Genomic DNA, 18715 nt, shown 5'->3' with positions numbered 1-18715 from the left:
AGGTATCAAGTGGAGGACAATCAAGCCTGATTATTCCCTGCAGTAGCACCTCTGCCGCGATGGCTCCCTCGAGGGTTTCCTCGGCCACCACGTCCGCCACGGTTGTTCAAGTTCTTGGGTGGGGGGACTTGTGAGTAATTATGTGCCCGGAAGTTGGGGTTGTGCTTCACTACACCCGCATCCGGATTGGGATCCACAGCGACGTATCCTCCTCGAGTACGGGGCATGCCACCGCGGCCTCTCCCTCTACCTCCGCGATGTGGCCCATCAGTTTGCTGTTCTCCACCGTTAAAATGTGGTCGGAAGGGTAGGGTTGTCTGCGGCCCAACACCGTTAGAGGCGCCCCGCCCGCCACGACCACCCCGGCCTCTTTGAGAGAAACCATTGCCGCGACCGTTGCCCATACCTGCTACAGCACCTCGGTAGGAGCCACTGAGAGGTGGAGGGGCTGAAGCTTCTTTCAGCTGCCCCTGTCCACCGGGCCCAGAAGGAGCGCCATAGCCCGCAACAGTCAAAGGCGATTGTTGACTTTGCTGGCTGCTGGCTGCTCGGGTTGTGGCGAGTAACTGTCGGTATGAAACATTAAGGACAGAAGATGACAGGACTGTTTGTCCACGGAATGGAGAGCATCGGTCACCCAGGGTCGTTCCGCTCATGAACGAAACGTCGAAAACAACATCCAGGAGAAGGGCCCGCGACGTCCGGGTGAGACCAACGACCGTTCCGCGAGTGGCTATGGGCACTTTTCCGGAGTCCTGGGCATAGACAACGCGGTCACCAAGTCTGAACGTTTGGTTCCCGAGTCTCTGCTCTACATCAGATGGCCTGAGAAGGGCACTTCGTGGAACACCCCCTACTTTCTTTGCTTGCATCGCGGGCTGGTTTTGAATTAATTGATCCGCATCCTGCTCGATCAACTTGACAATATCGGAATCGAGCTGTTCAGCATCTAGAGGAACTCTCTCGAAATTCTTGGCCTCGATAGATTTGAGCCACTCACGAATCTCCTTGACTTTTAGAAGGGCGGTCTCTTCAGGATAGAAATCCGTTGGCTTATAGCGATCGCCCTGAGGGTTACGCTGGATACCAGCGATGAATTCAGGGAATTTGATCATGTATTGCTGGAGCAATTCAACTGCCTTGGGACTAAACTCCCAGCCGGAGTCTCCACGACGTGAATAACCCAGAACCTTCTGTTTCCTCGCCTCGAACTTCAGGTTGAGACCCAGATTAACACGCTGACCCTCTACATCCACAGAGAAGGCGGAAGTGATTTTCGCCAATACTAAGGGATTCAACTGCAGGCTGCGAGCAATCGCGTAAGAGGGCATGTAAGGACAAAACCTCTCGGCATCCCTAGCACGCTCCTTTCCAAACTCGGGTTCTCGGCCCTTAACTGCAGCGATTAATCCGTTCACTTTGCCATTGCTATGCCCTGTGATATGCATGGGTCTGCCGTAATTGAAGTCTCCCAGGAAAAATGCACGAGAGCCCTCGGGGAATTCTTCTTCGATAGGTAGAGCATCACGTTCAATGAAACGTTCATCGGGATTGATCACTTCACCAACGACGAGCTGGAGAGCGTAATCGGTTTCTTGTCCCGGGATGTCTGCGAACTCTTTCACTGTAGCACCTTCATCGGTCTTGAGCAACCCCTTCAGTAGCTGAACGTGTACCATCGCCTCAACAGGGCCAATAATCGTGCCAAGCCGCCTACTATATGTTCCTTCGATCTTGTCGGCTTTCTTCTTCCATTGCTCGATTTGAGCCTCAGTATGGGGAATGTTTACAACATGCTCCTCCCCTTCCGGCTTTATGTAATCGAAAAGCTCATCGGAAACACGGACAACGTATGCTTCTTGTAGGAATGGATAACCCACAAAAACACGCTGTCCGAGCTTCTGCTTAGCCAACAAGCTACTTGACCTGCTTCCAGGATCAAGTACAGTGATGACCATGCTTTCGTTGCGGCTCTCTTGCTGGAAGACGCACACCCCATGGAAGCCTAGTTGGCCAACGTGAGGTAAAGTCTTCAAACTGGGGAAACCTGCTAATGCTGATGCTCCGAGTTGAGCCCCATCAACCAAACCAATGTAGGGCTCAAGACCATCCATAGTAGGCAAGTCGAAGATATTCTCGATGCAATGGCAATTAGGGATATCTGGAAAAACACCAGGGAGTGATGATGGGTAGATAAACTGTACATCGGGCGAGTACGTGAACTTAAGGCTAGCACCGAAGCCATTCCGTGCCTTTTCTTCTGGGGTTAATAGATGCTCTTTCGTTTTTAGAGCATCCAACAAACGTTTCTCCTCGATGAATGGGATTTTGACAACTGCCTCCCACTCCATCTTCTTCCCATTCATATCCAACTCAAAGTCACGAGGGTAGAAATCGACAATAGGAGATTCTGGTGAAGTCATCAAGTCTCGGTAGGCAGCAGGGACGATTTTTTTGCTTCGATCGGGTAAAACACCCATAAGCTGATCGTAAGGTCTGAAGGGTTGACCAAGCTGGAAATTCGTATCTGCCTTCAGGCCTTTTTTAACATCTAGAGCAAGTTAGTGAGAATATTTTGAAGAGCGATAGGGAAACCAACCAGAAATCATTGGGGCATAGTGATACTGGAAGAACCAAGGCCAGGACGCTATGCCTCTGTAATAATAGTACAAAACCCACTGGAGGCCTTGCACATAATTCTCCGTTAATTTCCTCATTTCTTCATGATTGTCCAAACCCCATTCAAACTTTCCTGTATAATACTTGCTTTTCCATTCTTGAAACTTTTCCTCATATTTCTTCTCAGCAGCTTTCTGGGCATCTTCAGCGGAGAGCTCTTGAACTTTTGCATTCTCATACTTTCGGATGATACGTTGAACAGCCATAGATGCCTCTTCGTCTTCCTCATCGTCGCTATCGTCGTTTTGTTTTGCTGGAAGCTTAAACCTAATAAATCGTTCCCCATGTTCGTCTGGCTCAGTAGTCCACGGCAGTCGAAGGTCATCTGCAAGTTGTTCCAAGAACTTGCGATCTCGAGCAGGCAGTGTGGGAGGGAAGTCAAGAGGTTGCGGGTCTGCCGCCTTTTCAGGTCGGTTAAGCACATATTTCTTGACCTCTTTCAGAAGATTCTTCTGTGCCGGGGTAATTGTAAAACTTTTAGGTCTTTCCTGGGATTCGGAGTTGTTTTCTCCACCATTTTTCTTGGCCTGGATCCATCGCTCGCCTGAGTATTCAGCTTCAAAAAAGCGGAATTCAACATCGCTCAGGCCGTCAAGAAGCATACCCAAACGCTCCATGTTAATAACGCCCTGTTCGTTGATATACCCGCCCATCTTTGGCAAGATCTCTTTGTAGACTTTAAACAAGAACGCCAATGCACCTTCGTTGATATGCAGATTAGGCAGGTTAGGTAGAAAGTCGTTTCCAACAAAGAACGCCATCAAAATGAAGTCGTCAATAACCCGTTCCATGTCAAAAGAAAAGCTCAAAACGTCTGTCCGTTCCAACTCCTGAAACTCCAATTCTAAGTACTCTCTAACCATGCACAAATGCAAAAGGTAAAAGTTCTGATGTTCGAGTTCTTTAGGCTTTTTCTGGACTTGACGCCCAAAGGTCACTTCCTCACGAAGAAGACAGAAGTGAGGGTCATGACTGAGAAGTCCCAACATGATCAAATCAGCGTCGAGACCATAAAGACAGTGACGAACATTGGGGTCATAGCCTGGCTGTGCTTTCGCATGCCGGATGTATTCCATGATCTTATGTTCACCTTCTCCTGGTACTTCATGACCTGACAGTACGATTTCGACTCCTTGCCAATCTTTATCTTCCGATATCTTCTTGTTGATAAAGTATTTTAATTGTTCTGTCAATTTAGCCATGAATTCCGTGCCCGGGGTAATGCAATTGCTGTCAAAAGCATCCTCCTTGGGCATCTCAATTCCTTGACTGATGGCTTTCTCCTTCGCAACCTCAGCATCCAAAGCTGTCCTGAATCGTCGTGCGCGCTGTTGGTTCATCTTGGCCCGAGGGGCAACACCATCAATCGCCATAAAGAAGAGCTTCTTTGGTTTGATTTTGCCGTACAGATGCTCGATATAATTAAATATGGCGATAAACATCTTATCTTCGGTCATGCGAAAAGTAGGGGAGTCGCTATCTTTGTGCGTACAATTATGAATAATACCATTCATGTCGAGGTATAGGTTGTCGAATTCAGGTATCCGATTCTCTGCGATCAGCATTGAGATCGCAGGATACCGCTCGCTCAGCCAGCGGAAGAACTTAGGAACACCCATGGTGAATCAATACAATGAAATCCCTCGAGACTATATTGTAGAGATAAGAAAATGCGAAGGTCTCTAGTCTGTCGTGGTGGTCGTCGTAGTCGTCAAAAGCCAAGAAGTATTCGAATTCGGAGGCAAATCATTCAATAAATGGGAAATGCGGTCGTATAGACAGGAATAGCTGACTCCGAATTCTCAGAGAACGTGGGGCTCCAAACTAAAACGAAATAAAACGACGTTCCAAACGGAAAGAAACATTAAAAGGAGGCGAGAGCGCCTCTAAGAATCGTAAAGGTCAGCAGCGAGGTTTGGTGACTCTGCCGAGTCAGCGGTCGTAAGGTTGAGGATGGAGATGATGGCGCCAAGCCGTGATTTCCGAAAATGGTTTAGCTCTCCTGGGCGCCCATTAACGCGGTGTCAACGGCAAGGTCGCGTTTCTCCAAGCGGGAGAGAGCTCAGTCCGCAGCTCAAAGCTCTGTCACCGTTGGCCTTACACAGCTCTCATTCACATAACAACATTAATTCTCCCTCTTGCGGTGCAATTTGTACAGTTACTTAATCATTATCCCCCGACACACTATTTTGTTCTCTGTCCTAGAGTGATATCCTACGATTATCATGGAGCCCTACGACGACGGTGCGCTTTCTGTCCCATTTCAATTTGCGCAAACGAATCTAACCCCTCTTTGCTTTAGGATTTATTGAGGAGCAGGAAGAGCAGGAAGAAGAGCGTACTGAGGAGAAAGTCATTAATGAAGGTGAATGAGCTTTGTTCCTCAGGATTTGGTTAGAAGACTAAAGGCTTAAATCAGAATACAAAACCTGGAAGAAGAATGCGCCTTTCTTATACGACATGATTCTTAGTACGGCATTAGAATGGCCTACTCTTACAACACAATGGCTACCTGACAAGCAAGAGTATGCACCTGTCCCACTGTTAGCTATGATACCTGAAGTCTAATTTTCCTAGGGTCCCTGACAAGCCGTATTCAACTCATCGACTGCTGCTTGGTACACACACCTCAAGTGATGCGCAAAACTATCTACAGATTGCTCATGTGCAACTTCCCAACCCTTCGGCTCCTAATCCGGACGACTACGATGAGGAGCGTGGGGAAATTGGTGGCTATGGCGGTAGCTCCAAAAAGGCCCCGATGGAAATCAAGTTCAACATTGTCCAGAAGATTGATCATAAAGGCGAAGTAAACAAGGCGCGGTATCAACCTCAAAACCCCAATGTGATTGCCACCATGTGTACAGATGGAAGGGTGATGATTTGGGATCGCTCGAAACACCCCAGTCTACCTACGGGCACAGTGAACCCTCAAATGGAGCTTCTAGGTCACACGAAGGAAGGATTTGGTCTTAGTTGGAGCCCGCACACCGCAGGCCACCTCGTCACTGGTAGTGAAGACAAGACTGTTCGACTCTGGTAATTGCACCGTTCTCCAGTCGCTGTGTCCACCTTCTGATAATTAACTCTTTTTGCAGGGACTTAACGACGTACACGAAAGGCAATAAGGCATTGAAGCCAAGTCGTACATACACCCATCATTCATCGATTGTTAACGATGTTCAGTATCACCCACTCCATTCTTCTCTCATTGGCACAGTGTCCGACGATATCACCCTTCAAATCCTTGACATCCGTGAAGCAGAAACAACCCGTGCGGCAGCTTCTGCGGAAGGCCAACATCGTGATGCAATCAACGCAATTGCGTTCAATCCTGCTGCAGAAACCGTTCTCGCGACAGGCTCAGCCGATAAATCCATTGGCCTCTGGGATCTGCGTAATCTCAAGACTAAATTGCACACACTCGAGTGCCATACCGACTCCGTAACTTCCTTGTCTTGGCACCCATTTGAGGAATCCGTCTTGGCTAGTGCAAGCTATGATCGTAAAATTATGTTCTGGGATCTTAGCCGGAGCGGCGAGGAGCAAACCCCTGATGATGCACAGGATGGACCCCCTGAGCTGTACGTTACTCTGATAGTGCTTTTCACTTTACGAACCTTGGTTGCTAATTTAGCCTTCCTACAGCCTCTTCATGCACGGTGGCCACACCAACCGTATCTCTGATTTCAGTTGGAACCTTAACGACCCATGGGTTCTGTGTTCTGCCGCTGAAGACAATCTGCTACAGGTGTGGAAGGTTGCTGATGCCATTGTTGGTAAGGACTTGGAGGATGTGCCAACCGAGGAATTAGAGGCCTAATTAACTTCATGTCAATATCCGATTCCCTTGGATTCCATCACCTGATGCGGCAATATTCTAAGATCTTGCTCAAGTGCTGCAGATAGGACGAAGATATCAATGAGAAAGAGATATGTGAGCTTGTGTTAAAACGGAAGTTTCGCTTTCGCTGTATTGATAGTCATTACCAGAAGAACAATATTACAGTCTGACCGGACTTCTTGAACCCTCTCGCGCAACCAATATATTTTCTACAAGAAATTAATCAAATACCCTTCGCGGGGTAGTAACTGGGCAGAAGGTTGGTTCGTTGGACTGCAAGGTTGATGAATATAGCGTCACCATCGATACTAAGACTCATGGGCAGTGAGTCCTATACGCTATTTCCTTACTATATTACTAAATGATTGGACCCTGGTGCGCTATATACAATGAGAACAGATCATCGTGGAGATAAGACCACCCAGCTACAGTAACCTATTCAAGCCGAGTGATCGATAGATAGTATCAATACCTCACCACTGTTTACTAGATTCAATTATTTAGAGTATATACTATGCTTTCCCGAGCTCGAGCAGCTTTGCAAGACGCTATGTATCGGGTATTTTAGGGTGCCTTCACAAAGGTCGTGGGTATTCCCGCTAATCTTGCCATTGTTTATGAGTTCCTGAAGGTTCAGCCGTTTTCCATCTAGAACAACGACTTGAGACAATTCGACTTAGTCATCCGATAAAGAGGATATTATGAAGCGGAGTTCCAATGCGCCGGAGATACAATGGCGGTAGCACATGACAGATCAGTGATCTGTGACTACTCGGGATGAAGCGCAACCCATTGAGTCCGCGGAGTTTCAAGGAACGAATCAGCTCCATATTTTCCCGATCATTTTAGAGGAAACTTAGATTGGATGATACAGCCTGTAAGAGTATAAGTTTCCCGAATCGGAGATACAGTAAGATCAGAGATTAGTCCTAAGGGTATTGGTCCCCGATTAACAAATTTTCGAAGGAAGCTGAGAGTGCGCAAAATTCTGGGAAGAAACGTACTGAGTCATATCATCGAGCCGAATTACTAGTAGAGCCGTGGGAGAAGCTTAAGTTCCGCTGCACCCCGTAGGATGATGTACAGCATGTACATACATACAGAGTACATACTGTACATGTTTACTTACGAGGAGTACTTGTACAACTAAGACAATGGAAGAAAGTAAGTATTAAATCTACATAGGATTGGCAAGATTAAGTAAGCAATTTCAGAAGAGGTGTAGTTCAATAATTTATAACAATTTACATAGGGCAAGTAAACAGTCATATTAATGGGATTGGAGGAATGTGATTATGGATTATCGTTGATGTTAATATATAGTAAGTGGTAATGATAATACAATACAGGGACTGAGGCATGTCCACTTTTTAGGTCAGCCGATAGCAATAACGGCCTCTCATGACTGGCCGATCCCGCAGGCGGTGAGCAGATGAAATCAGATCGGCGCGGGAGAAGGTCCAATCGTCCATAGGCCCCGTCAAGAATGTCGCCATTGAAAAACGGCGTCCCCTCCTTAGCTTTTTTTTTTTTTTTTCTGCCCCTCCTTGAAACTATCATAAATATGTCTCATCATTGCATGGCAGAATAATCTTACGACCACTGCAACTGTTATGATCCAAGGATTTTAAATTGTCATCTGTTCCTCCATCATCTGTATACTAAAACGTGCTGGCTGGCCACCTCATCGGCGGACTTATTTCCCCCTCCACATAACTACCTAACCAATCAATTACTCATCTGTTTCTACCTTCCTCCACCTCCATCATGAGTTCTGGATCTCCTCAAGGCCCGAAGCCTAAGTCCGCTGTTCCACCTCGTCTGTTGAACGGGAGCTCTTCGCTCAATTCCAACATGAACTCTCGTGGTGCTCGCGAAAGGGAGAGTCTCAACTCATCTATTCGCTCCTCATTCGCCCCCCGTATCCCGGCAGAGTTCAATTTGCCAGAGACGGTCGCACACTCTGTCGACGAGTCTACCCATGTCACTAACGAATCGAATACTGACTCAGGCGCGGTAAAGTATGTTGCTTGTACACCCTGACATATAGCTCGTGACTAATTGAGTTTCTAGGCCATCTTTGAATGACCCGCCCCGTGATCCAAGAGATGACGCCCGGGCTTTGACCCCACCGTCGACAGCTAGCCGCCCGGCAAGTCCATACACGCTATATCCTCCTATCGATTTTGACGGACTGAGCTGGCCCTGTAAGTGACACGGCTGGCATTACAATGAACATATCGTCTAACTATATTTGCCCGATAGGCCCCGGCACAAGGGCGCGGTTGGAGTCTTCGCCCGAGGAAACGGAGGAACGAGTTCAAAAATTGGCAGGTGCAGTGAGAACCATTCTGGAGTGCATTGGAGAGGATCCAGAAAGAGAAGGTTTGCGGGAGACCCCAGAGAGATATGCGAAAGCCATGCTCTACTTCACCAAAGGCTACGAGGAGAATGTCAGGGATCTAGTCAATGGCGCAGTCTTCCACGAGGACCACGATGAGTTAGTTATTGTCAAGGACATCGAGGTCTTCTCTCTATGTGAACACCACATGGTTCCCTTTATGGGAAAGGTATGGAACATGTCTTGGATTTGACATACAACCTTGCTGATCAACTGTCTTCACCACAGATGCATATCGGCTATATCCCTAATCGCCGTGTTCTTGGTCTTTCGAAATTGGCGCGCCTGGCGGAAATGTTCTCTCGGCGGCTACAGGTGCAGGAGCGCCTTACAAAACAAGTTGCGCTCGCCATATCGGAGGTCTTGAAGCCATTAGGTGTCGGTGTCGTCATGGAGTCCTCGCACCTCTGTATGGTGATGCGCGGTGTGCAAAAAACGAGCAGCACCACCACAACGAGCTGCATGTTGGGATGCATGCGATCTAGCGCAAAGACCAGAGAGGAATTTTTGACTCTTTTGCACCGGAGATAATGTCTTCTACGTTGTCTGTGACACGTACTTGTTACCCCCCTTTTTAACAGTGGATGGTATTCATGATTTCAACGGAGTTCGGGGCGGTTTACCTCTCAACAGGTTATTTGGGTCCGGTTGTTCTGATTTTTACCGCGCCACACGGCTGGCAGATCTTATATTATTCTCGTCTATACTCTTCTTATCCTACAAACACTACTTGTATACATCTTGAATTTCTTTATCTCGCTACAGCAGATCCTGCAGATACTTGTCATATTATTCGGGTCGCTTTTGCGGAATACATACAGAACCAATTGAGGCGCACGAACTGATGAAAGGAAAGGTGGAGAACAATCCTCATGGTAGGGCTTAGCTCAACTCAGCTATTGGCATATGATCTTATTACATTATGAGACGATACTCAATGCTAATTCAACACTATTTGTTTGATGCTAAGAATTTTCTGAAAATATTTGTTGTTATTGAGCTTTCACATCTATAGCAACCGGAATATGCCGCAGTGGAGACTGATGACATAGCCCAGCTTCAGAAATTCACTTCCTTAAGGTGAGCAAGGAATATTTAATATAGTGATTCACTCTCTGAACTACTGCCGCATTATTGTTTTCTAGACTTGCGTCATCATAGTGGTGTCCTGTTGTTAATTAGAATGCCAAGTCCGCGCTCACCGTCTGAAGACTGACACAGAAGCCGTTATCTACAGTTAGATTCACTGGATGCCATGTTTTGAGCTATTTTATATGACATACATATTCACTCCAGGGGTACGAATATCGAAATTAGTTTAAATTCAGTCTTAGAAGAGAGCTGAGCCAGCCTTTAATAACTTTCAATCCTGGGACAAGCGCTACATATTCCCAATTACTCTGCAAATATCAATAGTAACCGTCCCTCATCAGGTTTCAAGGGTTTGTGTTCCCCATTGTACTGACACTCGCGAAGCTATACCTCCACCAGATCGCTGACCATACTATCTATAAAAGGCTCACTATTGACGCACGTCGTGACGAAAAGACCGAACAAGATGGAGGCGCTAGATGATAAAGATATTGAAGCTGCCCAGACTTTGATTATGCTCTCGGCTCCTTCAAGAGAACAAGGACCTCGCTGTGGACAGCGCACTACTTCGATCGAACCTAGGAGTAGCCATCCAGAGGGCTCGACGCAAAGCAACACTCCACATGTTAGGCAGGGAGATTATCCGGCTACCACCAATTCCGTGCATTCGTCTACATCGAACCCAGCTCAGCCAACCAGACAATCCAGCTCTGGCTCACATACCATCCCAGCTCTGATCTCGACAGACACAATGACAGCCTCAGACAGGACTCTGCAGGCCTACTTGATCCGGCAGCAGCTACTGGCAGGAATTGCGCCTGAGAATATGATACCCATGAGGCCTCCCACAACTGGCCAGACCCAGGGCAGGAACCAGGGCATCGTGAACAGGCCGAATAATCCTTCTTTGGTGCAGATCACGAACAACGGTATTTCAATCCCCCATGTACCGCCTGCGAGGTTCATTGGCGTACTTCATCCACTCCCTGTTCAGCCAACTAGGAATTCCCGCGGTCCGCTATCTCCTCAGAGACAGCCAATCTTCAGGTGCGGTAGCAATCCTGACGCGGGTTTGAGAATGCAACTGATAGCTGGGGTTCGATCCGAAACTTCTCAAAGCAGGAATACCGTCTCTCACGAAGGATCGGGTGCTTTGAGTGGACTTCAGTCTGAGCCTCATGCTAGTGAAAGACCCCGTCAGCCCTCCGAAGGGGATCGAGTCCGCAGAGCAGAGACTCGGCGTCCCTCGCAACGAGATAGCCGTCTTGCCGTGTCTCATCAGCAGGACAGACCACAGCCTCGACTTCAACTTTTCCCTACCTTATCTCGCGGCTCGATCAGCCCTCTGCCCGCGAATAATAATACTATGGCTCATGATACCGGTAACAAGAGCTCCAACACCACAGACCTCCCACACAATGGCTTCGACATTCTTCTGGTTTTCACATATCATCAAGGTCTAGCTTTAGAGCTCACAATGTATCTCAACGGTGAAGACTTGATCAAATTAATCGCAACCTCCAAGCCTTTCAATCAGTTTGTGAAGAGGAATTATTCAGATATCATTAAACGCCAGGCGACGCGGGACGCTCCCCAATCGTCACAAATATTTCCATTCAGATGTTATCCGAGGCTGTGCATCGATGACACAAATGCCAGGCGGCAACTTATTCCTCCTCGCGACACTGCAGGCGAAAACGACCTTGCACCGTCCTTTTGCTGGTTGCAAATGATCATCTACCGCGAGCAAACAGTCAAGAAAATCATGGAAAAGATGCTCGTTGCGGGCCATGGGTTGCCGAAGCCATGTGAGCCAGCCATTAAGAAGCTCTGGTTTCTCATGGATATCCCAGATAACAGACGTCGTGAATGGACAATAATGAACCGGAACTTGTGGCAAGATATCGAACTTTTCTTCGCAATGCTCTTCATTGCTCAGCTCGATGCGTTGTTGAGGAAGAAACGTTCGAATATCACGGGCCGTTTGTACCACCTATTGATGGCTCAGCCTACTATGACCGTTGTTTGGGATGTCTTGAGGGATGTTGCTCTTCGAAACGAGTTCGATATTCTCAAGTCCTTTGTCCGTTGGAAGTATACTCCTTTGCCACATGAGACTGATCTGTACGTTTATGGAGTTCCTCCTCATGAGGTTGGAGCACTGCAATATGAAGGATACGGCCGACATGAAAGAGTCACAAAAATTGTCCAACCAGATGAGCTCATTTTGAGAGAAATGGCCAGGAGACAGCTTAACCTTGGTGATATGTACAAGGATATCTTCTTGATGGGTAACGGGGCCCGTTACTATTCTCGGTCCGCTCAAGCCGCAACTTCATGGGTTGGAGAAATGAAGCGTGAGGCGGATGCGCAAGGTGTTGACTGGCAAAATGTTGTGAAATTGAACTAGTCAGGTCCTGACTAGAACGTCAACGACGTCTAGCCAAGACCCGTGCTTTGGCCTTGCTTATTTTGATGTGAGATGTGGGGTGGTGGTTTGTATAGGAAGTAGGGAAATTGTGATGGGACCTTGTTTGCAGTACAGACTATGCTCCCTTGTTTTTTTTTTTTTTTTTTTTTTTTTTTTTTTTTTTTTTTCCTTTTCCTTTGACAGTACGTGGGGGAAATGTTTCAATTCACTGTTCTGATGGACCATGAACACTTTAACCCAATTTCACCTAGACATGGCAAAAGTTTGTACTAACAACAAGATAATCTGGTTCTCTGTGTACCCTAAAACACTCGGCGCTCAGAAGACTCAATCCCAGCTTTGTTAAGCAACAATGCAAACTCGATATTGATTTAAATGGTACTCTTTGGACTGCCTGAAATGAACTAAGTTAGACAGCAAGCTTTACATATACAGTTTTTAAGATCTTTTAGATAACTGAGCTGTATGAGTGATGGTGCATTGGTGCATAGCTCATTCATAACACTTTAATGCCTGAGGCATTACAGAGGTGGATTCCTCCGGCCCGCCGGATCACGTGGATCGCACTCAGTACTTCAAGTCCAAGCCTACAGTAACCTCGACCTTCCACCAAATTCGCCTAAGCATCGTATGCCATGAGCTTGCATACTCTGGGCCCCCACACTTAGCTGTGGTATTCTATCCGGCTTCATGATCGACCGAATAGGATTGTATGGCTTGCCTAGGAATGCCTAGACCCTACCAGGGTTGCTCGATACCGCGATGCCCAGTTTGTTGGGTTGGTCCCGACCTACTCACTAATTCCGCATCCCCACCGCCCATTTACACGTCATGAGCCAACACTTCGCGCCCATATACGTCTCGATTAGGCAAGAAAGCTAGACAAATTCAAGGGCAAGAGACTTTATAAAGATAGTTTTTTTCTACAATATACCTTTGCTTGTTTCTCTTCTCCTCTCTTTGACACAACTACTAATCGGCGCTCTGGGGAACCTGTTATTCTGGGAAACAAGTGCCGGGACCTTGCCGGTCTTTTCGCAAGCTCCGCGAAGTTCCTAACGAGGTTCCATCAGGTATGCATCCCCACGGGTTCTTGACTCTAAACGCTTTAGGTCGTGGATGAGTGTGAATGGTCCGCAAATAATGCTTGGCTGCTCCTCAGTTCGACGAGGCGTACCTTGCCATATTGGTAGATCTTACAAGTGTTGTCGTCTTACAACAAGCCTTACTGCTGCCCATTGAAGTGGACCATGACTGGGAGTGCCTCAAATTTGTGATTATTTTCAAGTAAACACACAGATGACCTCGTCGTCATCTTTCTTTTGGGCGAGACAGAATTATATCTTTGTTAACTGAAGCACCGAAAGAAAGTGCTACAGTGCCCTTTCAGCGTCTACGTGCTACGCATTATTGTTGGGGGTCTGTTGTATCTCGTTGTTTGTCACCTGTTTACCCTGAATGCGCGACGCGGTGAGGGACTGTTGGGTGTCTTGAATGGCATTCAGCAATCACTCCACCACTGCATACTAACAATCTCAGGATGCCACCTTATGAATTTTGAAGCCCAATGGCGCAATCTTACAGTGGCAGATTTACCTGCCTATCTGTCCTTGTTTCATTGTTGACTTATTGCATTCCGTAGATAGGTCTGTGTGTTACGAAGTGAAGAGATATTCACTTCTTTCCATGGTTGGAGACAACCTTTACGAAGGCGAGAAGCTTGGAGACTTAGGGTGGGAGAGATGACCAGAGAAGGATCAAGCCGAGGACTCATACGTCAATGAAGACTAACATATACAGGCTTCTCGAAAGGAGGAGGAAGAAGAATTAAGAAAAGGGAAGAACAGGATCATTCGAGTGAAATCCTGAGGGCAAAGAATAGCTCTCTCTGATCGACACATCGACATTAGTCGTGAAAGCCAAGACCACAACAGTCTGAGGGAAGGCCAGACTGTGGTAATGGCTATTCTGTGCGTTTTACTTTGCCTCGGGCTGAAGGCATCCGAGCATTTCTGATGACTACAGCTCTGTCCTGTTACCGGTTGCGCGACCGTTGGCCATTATCGTAGTAAACCCGCACTGCAGGCGAAGGAACCGGAGAATGAGGAGACCAGCATGGGAATGACCTTTGGGCTGGATTGACGAGCCGCCCGTCAGTCGCCCACCTGATTTCCCTCCCGCCAGGACCACCACTTAAAATATGCCCGTCAAGAAAGTAGATTGCCGTCACCACAACCTTGATTTATTCGTATGCACCCAATAAAAAAAGACGAAAGAGAAGAAAGGAGAAGTGAAGAGAAAACAAGCCCACACCCAAACAGCGAGGTGCGTCTTCCCCTTAGAGAAAAGAAGAGAGGAAAAGAAGTCAACCCCTCTTACCTACTAAACGTTTTTGATTTTTGAAAGTTCTTGAGGTTTGACGTTCTGTTCTTTCTCAGATACAGGGCTCTTCTCTTTCCACCCCGGAAAAACCAGTCTTCCGCACCACCCAATCCCCCGACAGGAAAGCATTCAGTGAACGCGGCCGACACACGCCCGGCAAACTAGACGAACGATAGGCTCCACCGGAATCTCCTGCGCTTATTATCTATATGCGAATCCTGCTATCTTTCAGTGGGCCAGACCATCTGATTCTGACTGCCTCCCTACCTTCATTTATTTAAACCAGATGCAGTTGAAGAAGTTTACATGGCTGGGTCCCGTAGGAGTCCGGTGCTGAGTGACCAGTGGAGAGCGTCCAGCAACACTACAGACCAACGAGATCGGGAAAGGCACAGATCTCGAGGATCGCACCGCGATAGGGGGAGGGAGAGATATCGTGAACGACAACGTCGTCGCCGACCCAAAGGGGGCAGACCCGATCATCCAGGACGGTCGCCGCCACCGCGTTCTTTCGCGCAAGCGGATAACGAAGAACACCGTTCACACCGTGAATTTTCCCCTGGTACTGCGTCGGCTCGTGTCTCCCCTGGACCTCCCCCATCAGACTTCCAACCGAGCCAGAACTTCGGTCGTCACTCATCGCCCAAACCGACTGAATACCCCGACCTAGATTCACACCATACTCTGGAGGTTGCCAGGCCGATCGAGCGGGACTACCGCAGAGATCAATCACCCTCCGCACCCCCTCCATCAAAACGCAAAAGAACACGAAGTCCTTCACCTGGGCCATATCCCCGCCATTCTATTCAAGAACCTCCTCGCCACCCGTATAGTAAGCCGGGTGACGACTCTGAGCGAGGTTTTCCACATAAACGGGGCCGAGGACGTTTCCCAGGTCGCGGTAGATCAGGCCGAAGGTCACCGCGACGAGGGAGAGACCGCCGGAAGGACGAGGGTGGTCGACGAAATTCTTCCCGTCAAAGACACTCGAAATCTCCCATTCGTGGTGCGAAATCTTACAACCACCCCCGTCGTCGGTTACACAGCCCCCATCCTGAAGACGATATTGGACGCGAGCCGCGGCACCGATCTGTGTCTCGCCATTCAGCAGAGTCCGTGGGTTCAAGGTTATCTATTGTCTCCCGGCGGGAATCCATAACTATGACCTCGACTAGACCAATTCAGTCTGCAGATAACCCTCTCAGATCCCCGTCCCCACCTCAGCCGATTCCAAGCTTTGATGTTGATACTACTAGTGCTTTGGTAGATGGGGATGTCCCACGTGAGTCCGTTTCGATGCATGGGATGCGGGCATCTGATGCACGGGACACCAAGAGCTCAAACCCCCGTTCACATCTTGATACGAGACAATATTCGACGTCGCCGCAATATGTGACCCCGTCCAATTCCTACCATGGTTCCCCACAGTCTACCTCTCCATATTTGGGTGGACGGGGCGGTAGGAATGGGCAGCAGCCTCCGCACACTGGGTAAATGTTCCTTCTTTCTTCTTTTTCTTCTTCCCCCTGTCCTACAGAGAAACTCTTCCAACAGTGCTGACCTGGGCGCAATATCTAGTCGTTCTCCTCCGTACAGACAGCCACCCACTGGTCCACAGAGCCAGTTTTATCAAGGGCAAAGCCAATTTCATCCCTCTGCGAACCATATTCCCACAGGCCCTCGTGGAGGCCATTCAGGTTATCGCGGAAATTATCAGAACCAAGGAGGCGGCCGTAGATTCTCTGCTTCAGGTTCCCAAAACTACAGCAATGCACCCTCCCCACGTGGCCGGGGTAGTTTTACTAGTTTTCAATGGAGTGGTCCCGGATCACGGAATCGAGGGCCTCATAGCCCACATACATCACATGGGCAGACGTCACAAACTCCCCCACCTCCAACAACTTCAGAAAATCAAGCACCTATGGGTCTTGACCAGGGTGATATCACTATCAGACCTAGCGGCCAAGATCACCCGATGGGTGAGGAAAAGCCAGAGTCGGAGATCGACGATGCCCAGAAAATGCCACCTACGAATATAGGGCAGCCTGATACCTCTGCGACTCCAAATAAGGGTGGCAAAATCAGTTTTGCATTCAAAGCGAAGACAACTCCAGCCCCTGCTCCGAAACCCGTTCCCGATCTGGCACAAAGAATGCTGGCCCGAGAACCACCTCCCCGGGTTGCCGAGCCTCCTCGTAATAGGATGGCGAATGGTCCGCCTCCCAAATTCAAGCCTGAACCACGCTTTGATCGTCGTGATCGCGACCGTGAGAGAGAAAGAGACCGCCATCGTGAAAGGGATCGCGACAGGGGGCGGAATGATCGGCGCGATTTCCGGGACCCCCGCGGGTTCCGTGATCCTAGGGATAGGCGCGAAGGTCGGAGGGATGATCATCGCTTTGATCATCGACATGACAGGAGAAGAGGTGACCGACGACAGGATTTCCGTCCTGAACGCCGCCGGGATCGCTCTCCAGAACCCAAGAAACAACCTAAAGTTCTGGTACGACCGAAACCACGTCCCACCATCCCTGAAGAATTCGCTAAATCGGACTCTGTTTATTACCGAAAACCTGGAAATGAATCTGTCATTGGAGCTGGCACATATGGAAAGGTCTTCAAAGCAATCCACGTGTATACCCAGAGAAAGGTGGCATTGAAGAAGATACGAATGGAGGGCGAGAAAGATGGGTTCCCTGTCACAGCTGTGCGCGAGATCAAGTTGCTGCAACACCTCCGCAACGATAATGTTGTGAGCTTGCTGGAAGTCATGGTAGAGAGGAACGAGTGCTTTATGGTGTTTGAATATCTCTCCCATGACCTTACCGGTCTCATCAATCACCCGACTTTCACACTTACGGCAGCCCATAAAAAGGATCTGGCAAAGCAGATGTTCGAAGGATTGAGCTACCTTCACCATCGTGGAGTGCTGCATCGCGACATCAAGGCCGCCAATATCCTTATAAGCAACCGTGGACAGCTAAAATACGCCGACTTCGGTTTGGCCAGATTCTTTTCAAAGAGTCGACAACTTGATTACACAAATCGTGTTATCACCATATGGTACCGACCGCCGGAGCTTCTCCTGGGTGAAACCAGGTACGGACCAGCAGTTGACGTTTGGAGTGCGGCTTGCGTGTACGTTGAGATGTTCACAAAGAAAGCCGTTTTCCCCGGCGAGGGGGGCGAGATCAGCCAAATGGAGAAGCTCTACAATTGCCTTGGGACCCCGACACGAGCAGAGTGGCCAGACATTGTTGAGATGCCTTGGTTTGAGTTGATGCGGCCGACTGAGCGAAAGAGAAGGGTCTTTGAGGAGGTGTATGGGCAAATATTAACCCCAGCAGCTCTAGACTTGGTTTCTCAAATATTCCGTTACGACCCGACTGCACGGCCAAATGCTGAGGAGATACTTGCACATCCGTACTTTGCGGAGGAGGAGCCTAGGCCTCAACAAGCCATTGAGTAAGTGTTCAAGTGTTATGGTATTTTTTTTTTCTAGTGTGATATCTAACAGATTACTAGGCTGGAGAACATTGAGGGTGATTGGCATGAATTTGAATCCAAAGCCCTCCGCAAAGAGAAGGATAGGGAAGCTCGCCGCGCTGAGTATCAGAGAGACAAAGAGAAACGGAAGGCTGGTACTTCAGCTCCCCCCAGCGAGAGAGAAACGAAACGTACCAAGCAAGACGCCGAGGACTCGCAATCTTCAGCACAGCCCACAGAACAATAGGTCAAAAACGCCTACATGCGTCGCATCACTGGGATGCAAGATTTGCGTGGTAACTTTTTGCTTAGAAGTTTCCACGATAAGAATTATGGTCACGCGTTCTGACAGCAGATATCCAATGCTTATTGTTTTTTAAGACAGGAGCTATTATAGTGT

At 48.3% G+C, this 18715-nt stretch overlaps 6 protein-coding genes across 6 annotated transcripts; 5 read left to right on the top strand and 1 right to left on the bottom strand.

Moving 5' to 3' along the window:
* Window positions 1–20: 20 nt before the first annotated feature.
* Window positions 21–4298, bottom strand: F9C07_10650 (putative exonuclease Kem1; the record flags this gene model as incomplete). The annotated part of the gene is made up of 2 exons (XM_041292201.2): window positions 21–2551; window positions 2600–4298. 2 exons carry the CDS (start codon window positions 4296–4298, stop codon window positions 21–23), a joined length of 4230 nt encoding a protein of 1409 aa, XP_041146521.2.
* Window positions 4299–4597: 299 nt separating this feature from the next.
* Window positions 4598–6724, top strand: F9C07_2283758 (putative chromatin assembly factor 1 subunit C). The gene is made up of 6 exons (XM_041292190.2): window positions 4598–4923; window positions 4982–5044; window positions 5099–5204; window positions 5257–5718; window positions 5778–6263; window positions 6328–6724. Exons 1-6 carry the CDS (start codon window positions 4905–4907, stop codon window positions 6500–6502), a joined length of 1311 nt encoding a protein of 436 aa, XP_041146520.1. The 5' UTR covers window positions 4598–4904; the 3' UTR covers window positions 6503–6724.
* Window positions 6725–8290: 1566 nt separating this feature from the next.
* On the top strand, window positions 8291–9455 carry F9C07_10652 (putative GTP cyclohydrolase I; the record flags this gene model as incomplete). The annotated part of the gene is made up of 4 exons (XM_041292189.1): window positions 8291–8544; window positions 8597–8730; window positions 8789–9093; window positions 9153–9455. 4 exons carry the CDS (start codon window positions 8291–8293, stop codon window positions 9453–9455), a joined length of 996 nt encoding a protein of 331 aa, XP_041146519.1.
* A 1027-nt stretch (window positions 9456–10482) lies between these two features.
* Window positions 10483–12426, top strand: F9C07_2068554 (uncharacterized protein; the record flags this gene model as incomplete). Its single annotated transcript, XM_071508740.1, has 2 exons — window positions 10483–11615; window positions 11676–12426. The coding sequence occupies 2 exons, from the start codon at window positions 10483–10485 to the stop codon at window positions 12424–12426; spliced, it is 1884 nt and encodes a 627-aa protein (XP_071366554.1).
* A 2271-nt stretch (window positions 12427–14697) lies between these two features.
* F9C07_10654 (uncharacterized protein) lies at window positions 14698–15005 on the top strand (the record flags this gene model as incomplete). The annotated part of the gene is made up of 2 exons (XM_071507466.1): window positions 14698–14772; window positions 14892–15005. 2 exons carry the CDS (start codon window positions 14698–14700, stop codon window positions 15003–15005), a joined length of 189 nt encoding a protein of 62 aa, XP_071366553.1.
* Window positions 15006–15135: 130 nt separating this feature from the next.
* Window positions 15136–18562, top strand: F9C07_2106827 (Cdc2-related protein kinase; the record flags this gene model as incomplete). The annotated part of the gene is made up of 3 exons (XM_071509013.1): window positions 15136–16319; window positions 16384–18294; window positions 18355–18562. 3 exons carry the CDS (start codon window positions 15136–15138, stop codon window positions 18560–18562), a joined length of 3303 nt encoding a protein of 1100 aa, XP_071366552.1.
* Window positions 18563–18715: the final 153 nt, after the last annotated feature.

The sequence above is a fragment of the Aspergillus flavus genome, chromosome 4, assembly GCF_009017415.1.
Source record: "Aspergillus flavus chromosome 4, complete sequence".
Taxonomy (NCBI): domain Eukaryota; kingdom Fungi; phylum Ascomycota; class Eurotiomycetes; order Eurotiales; family Aspergillaceae; genus Aspergillus; species Aspergillus flavus.
This window is presented reverse-complemented; position numbering and strand designations above follow the sequence as displayed.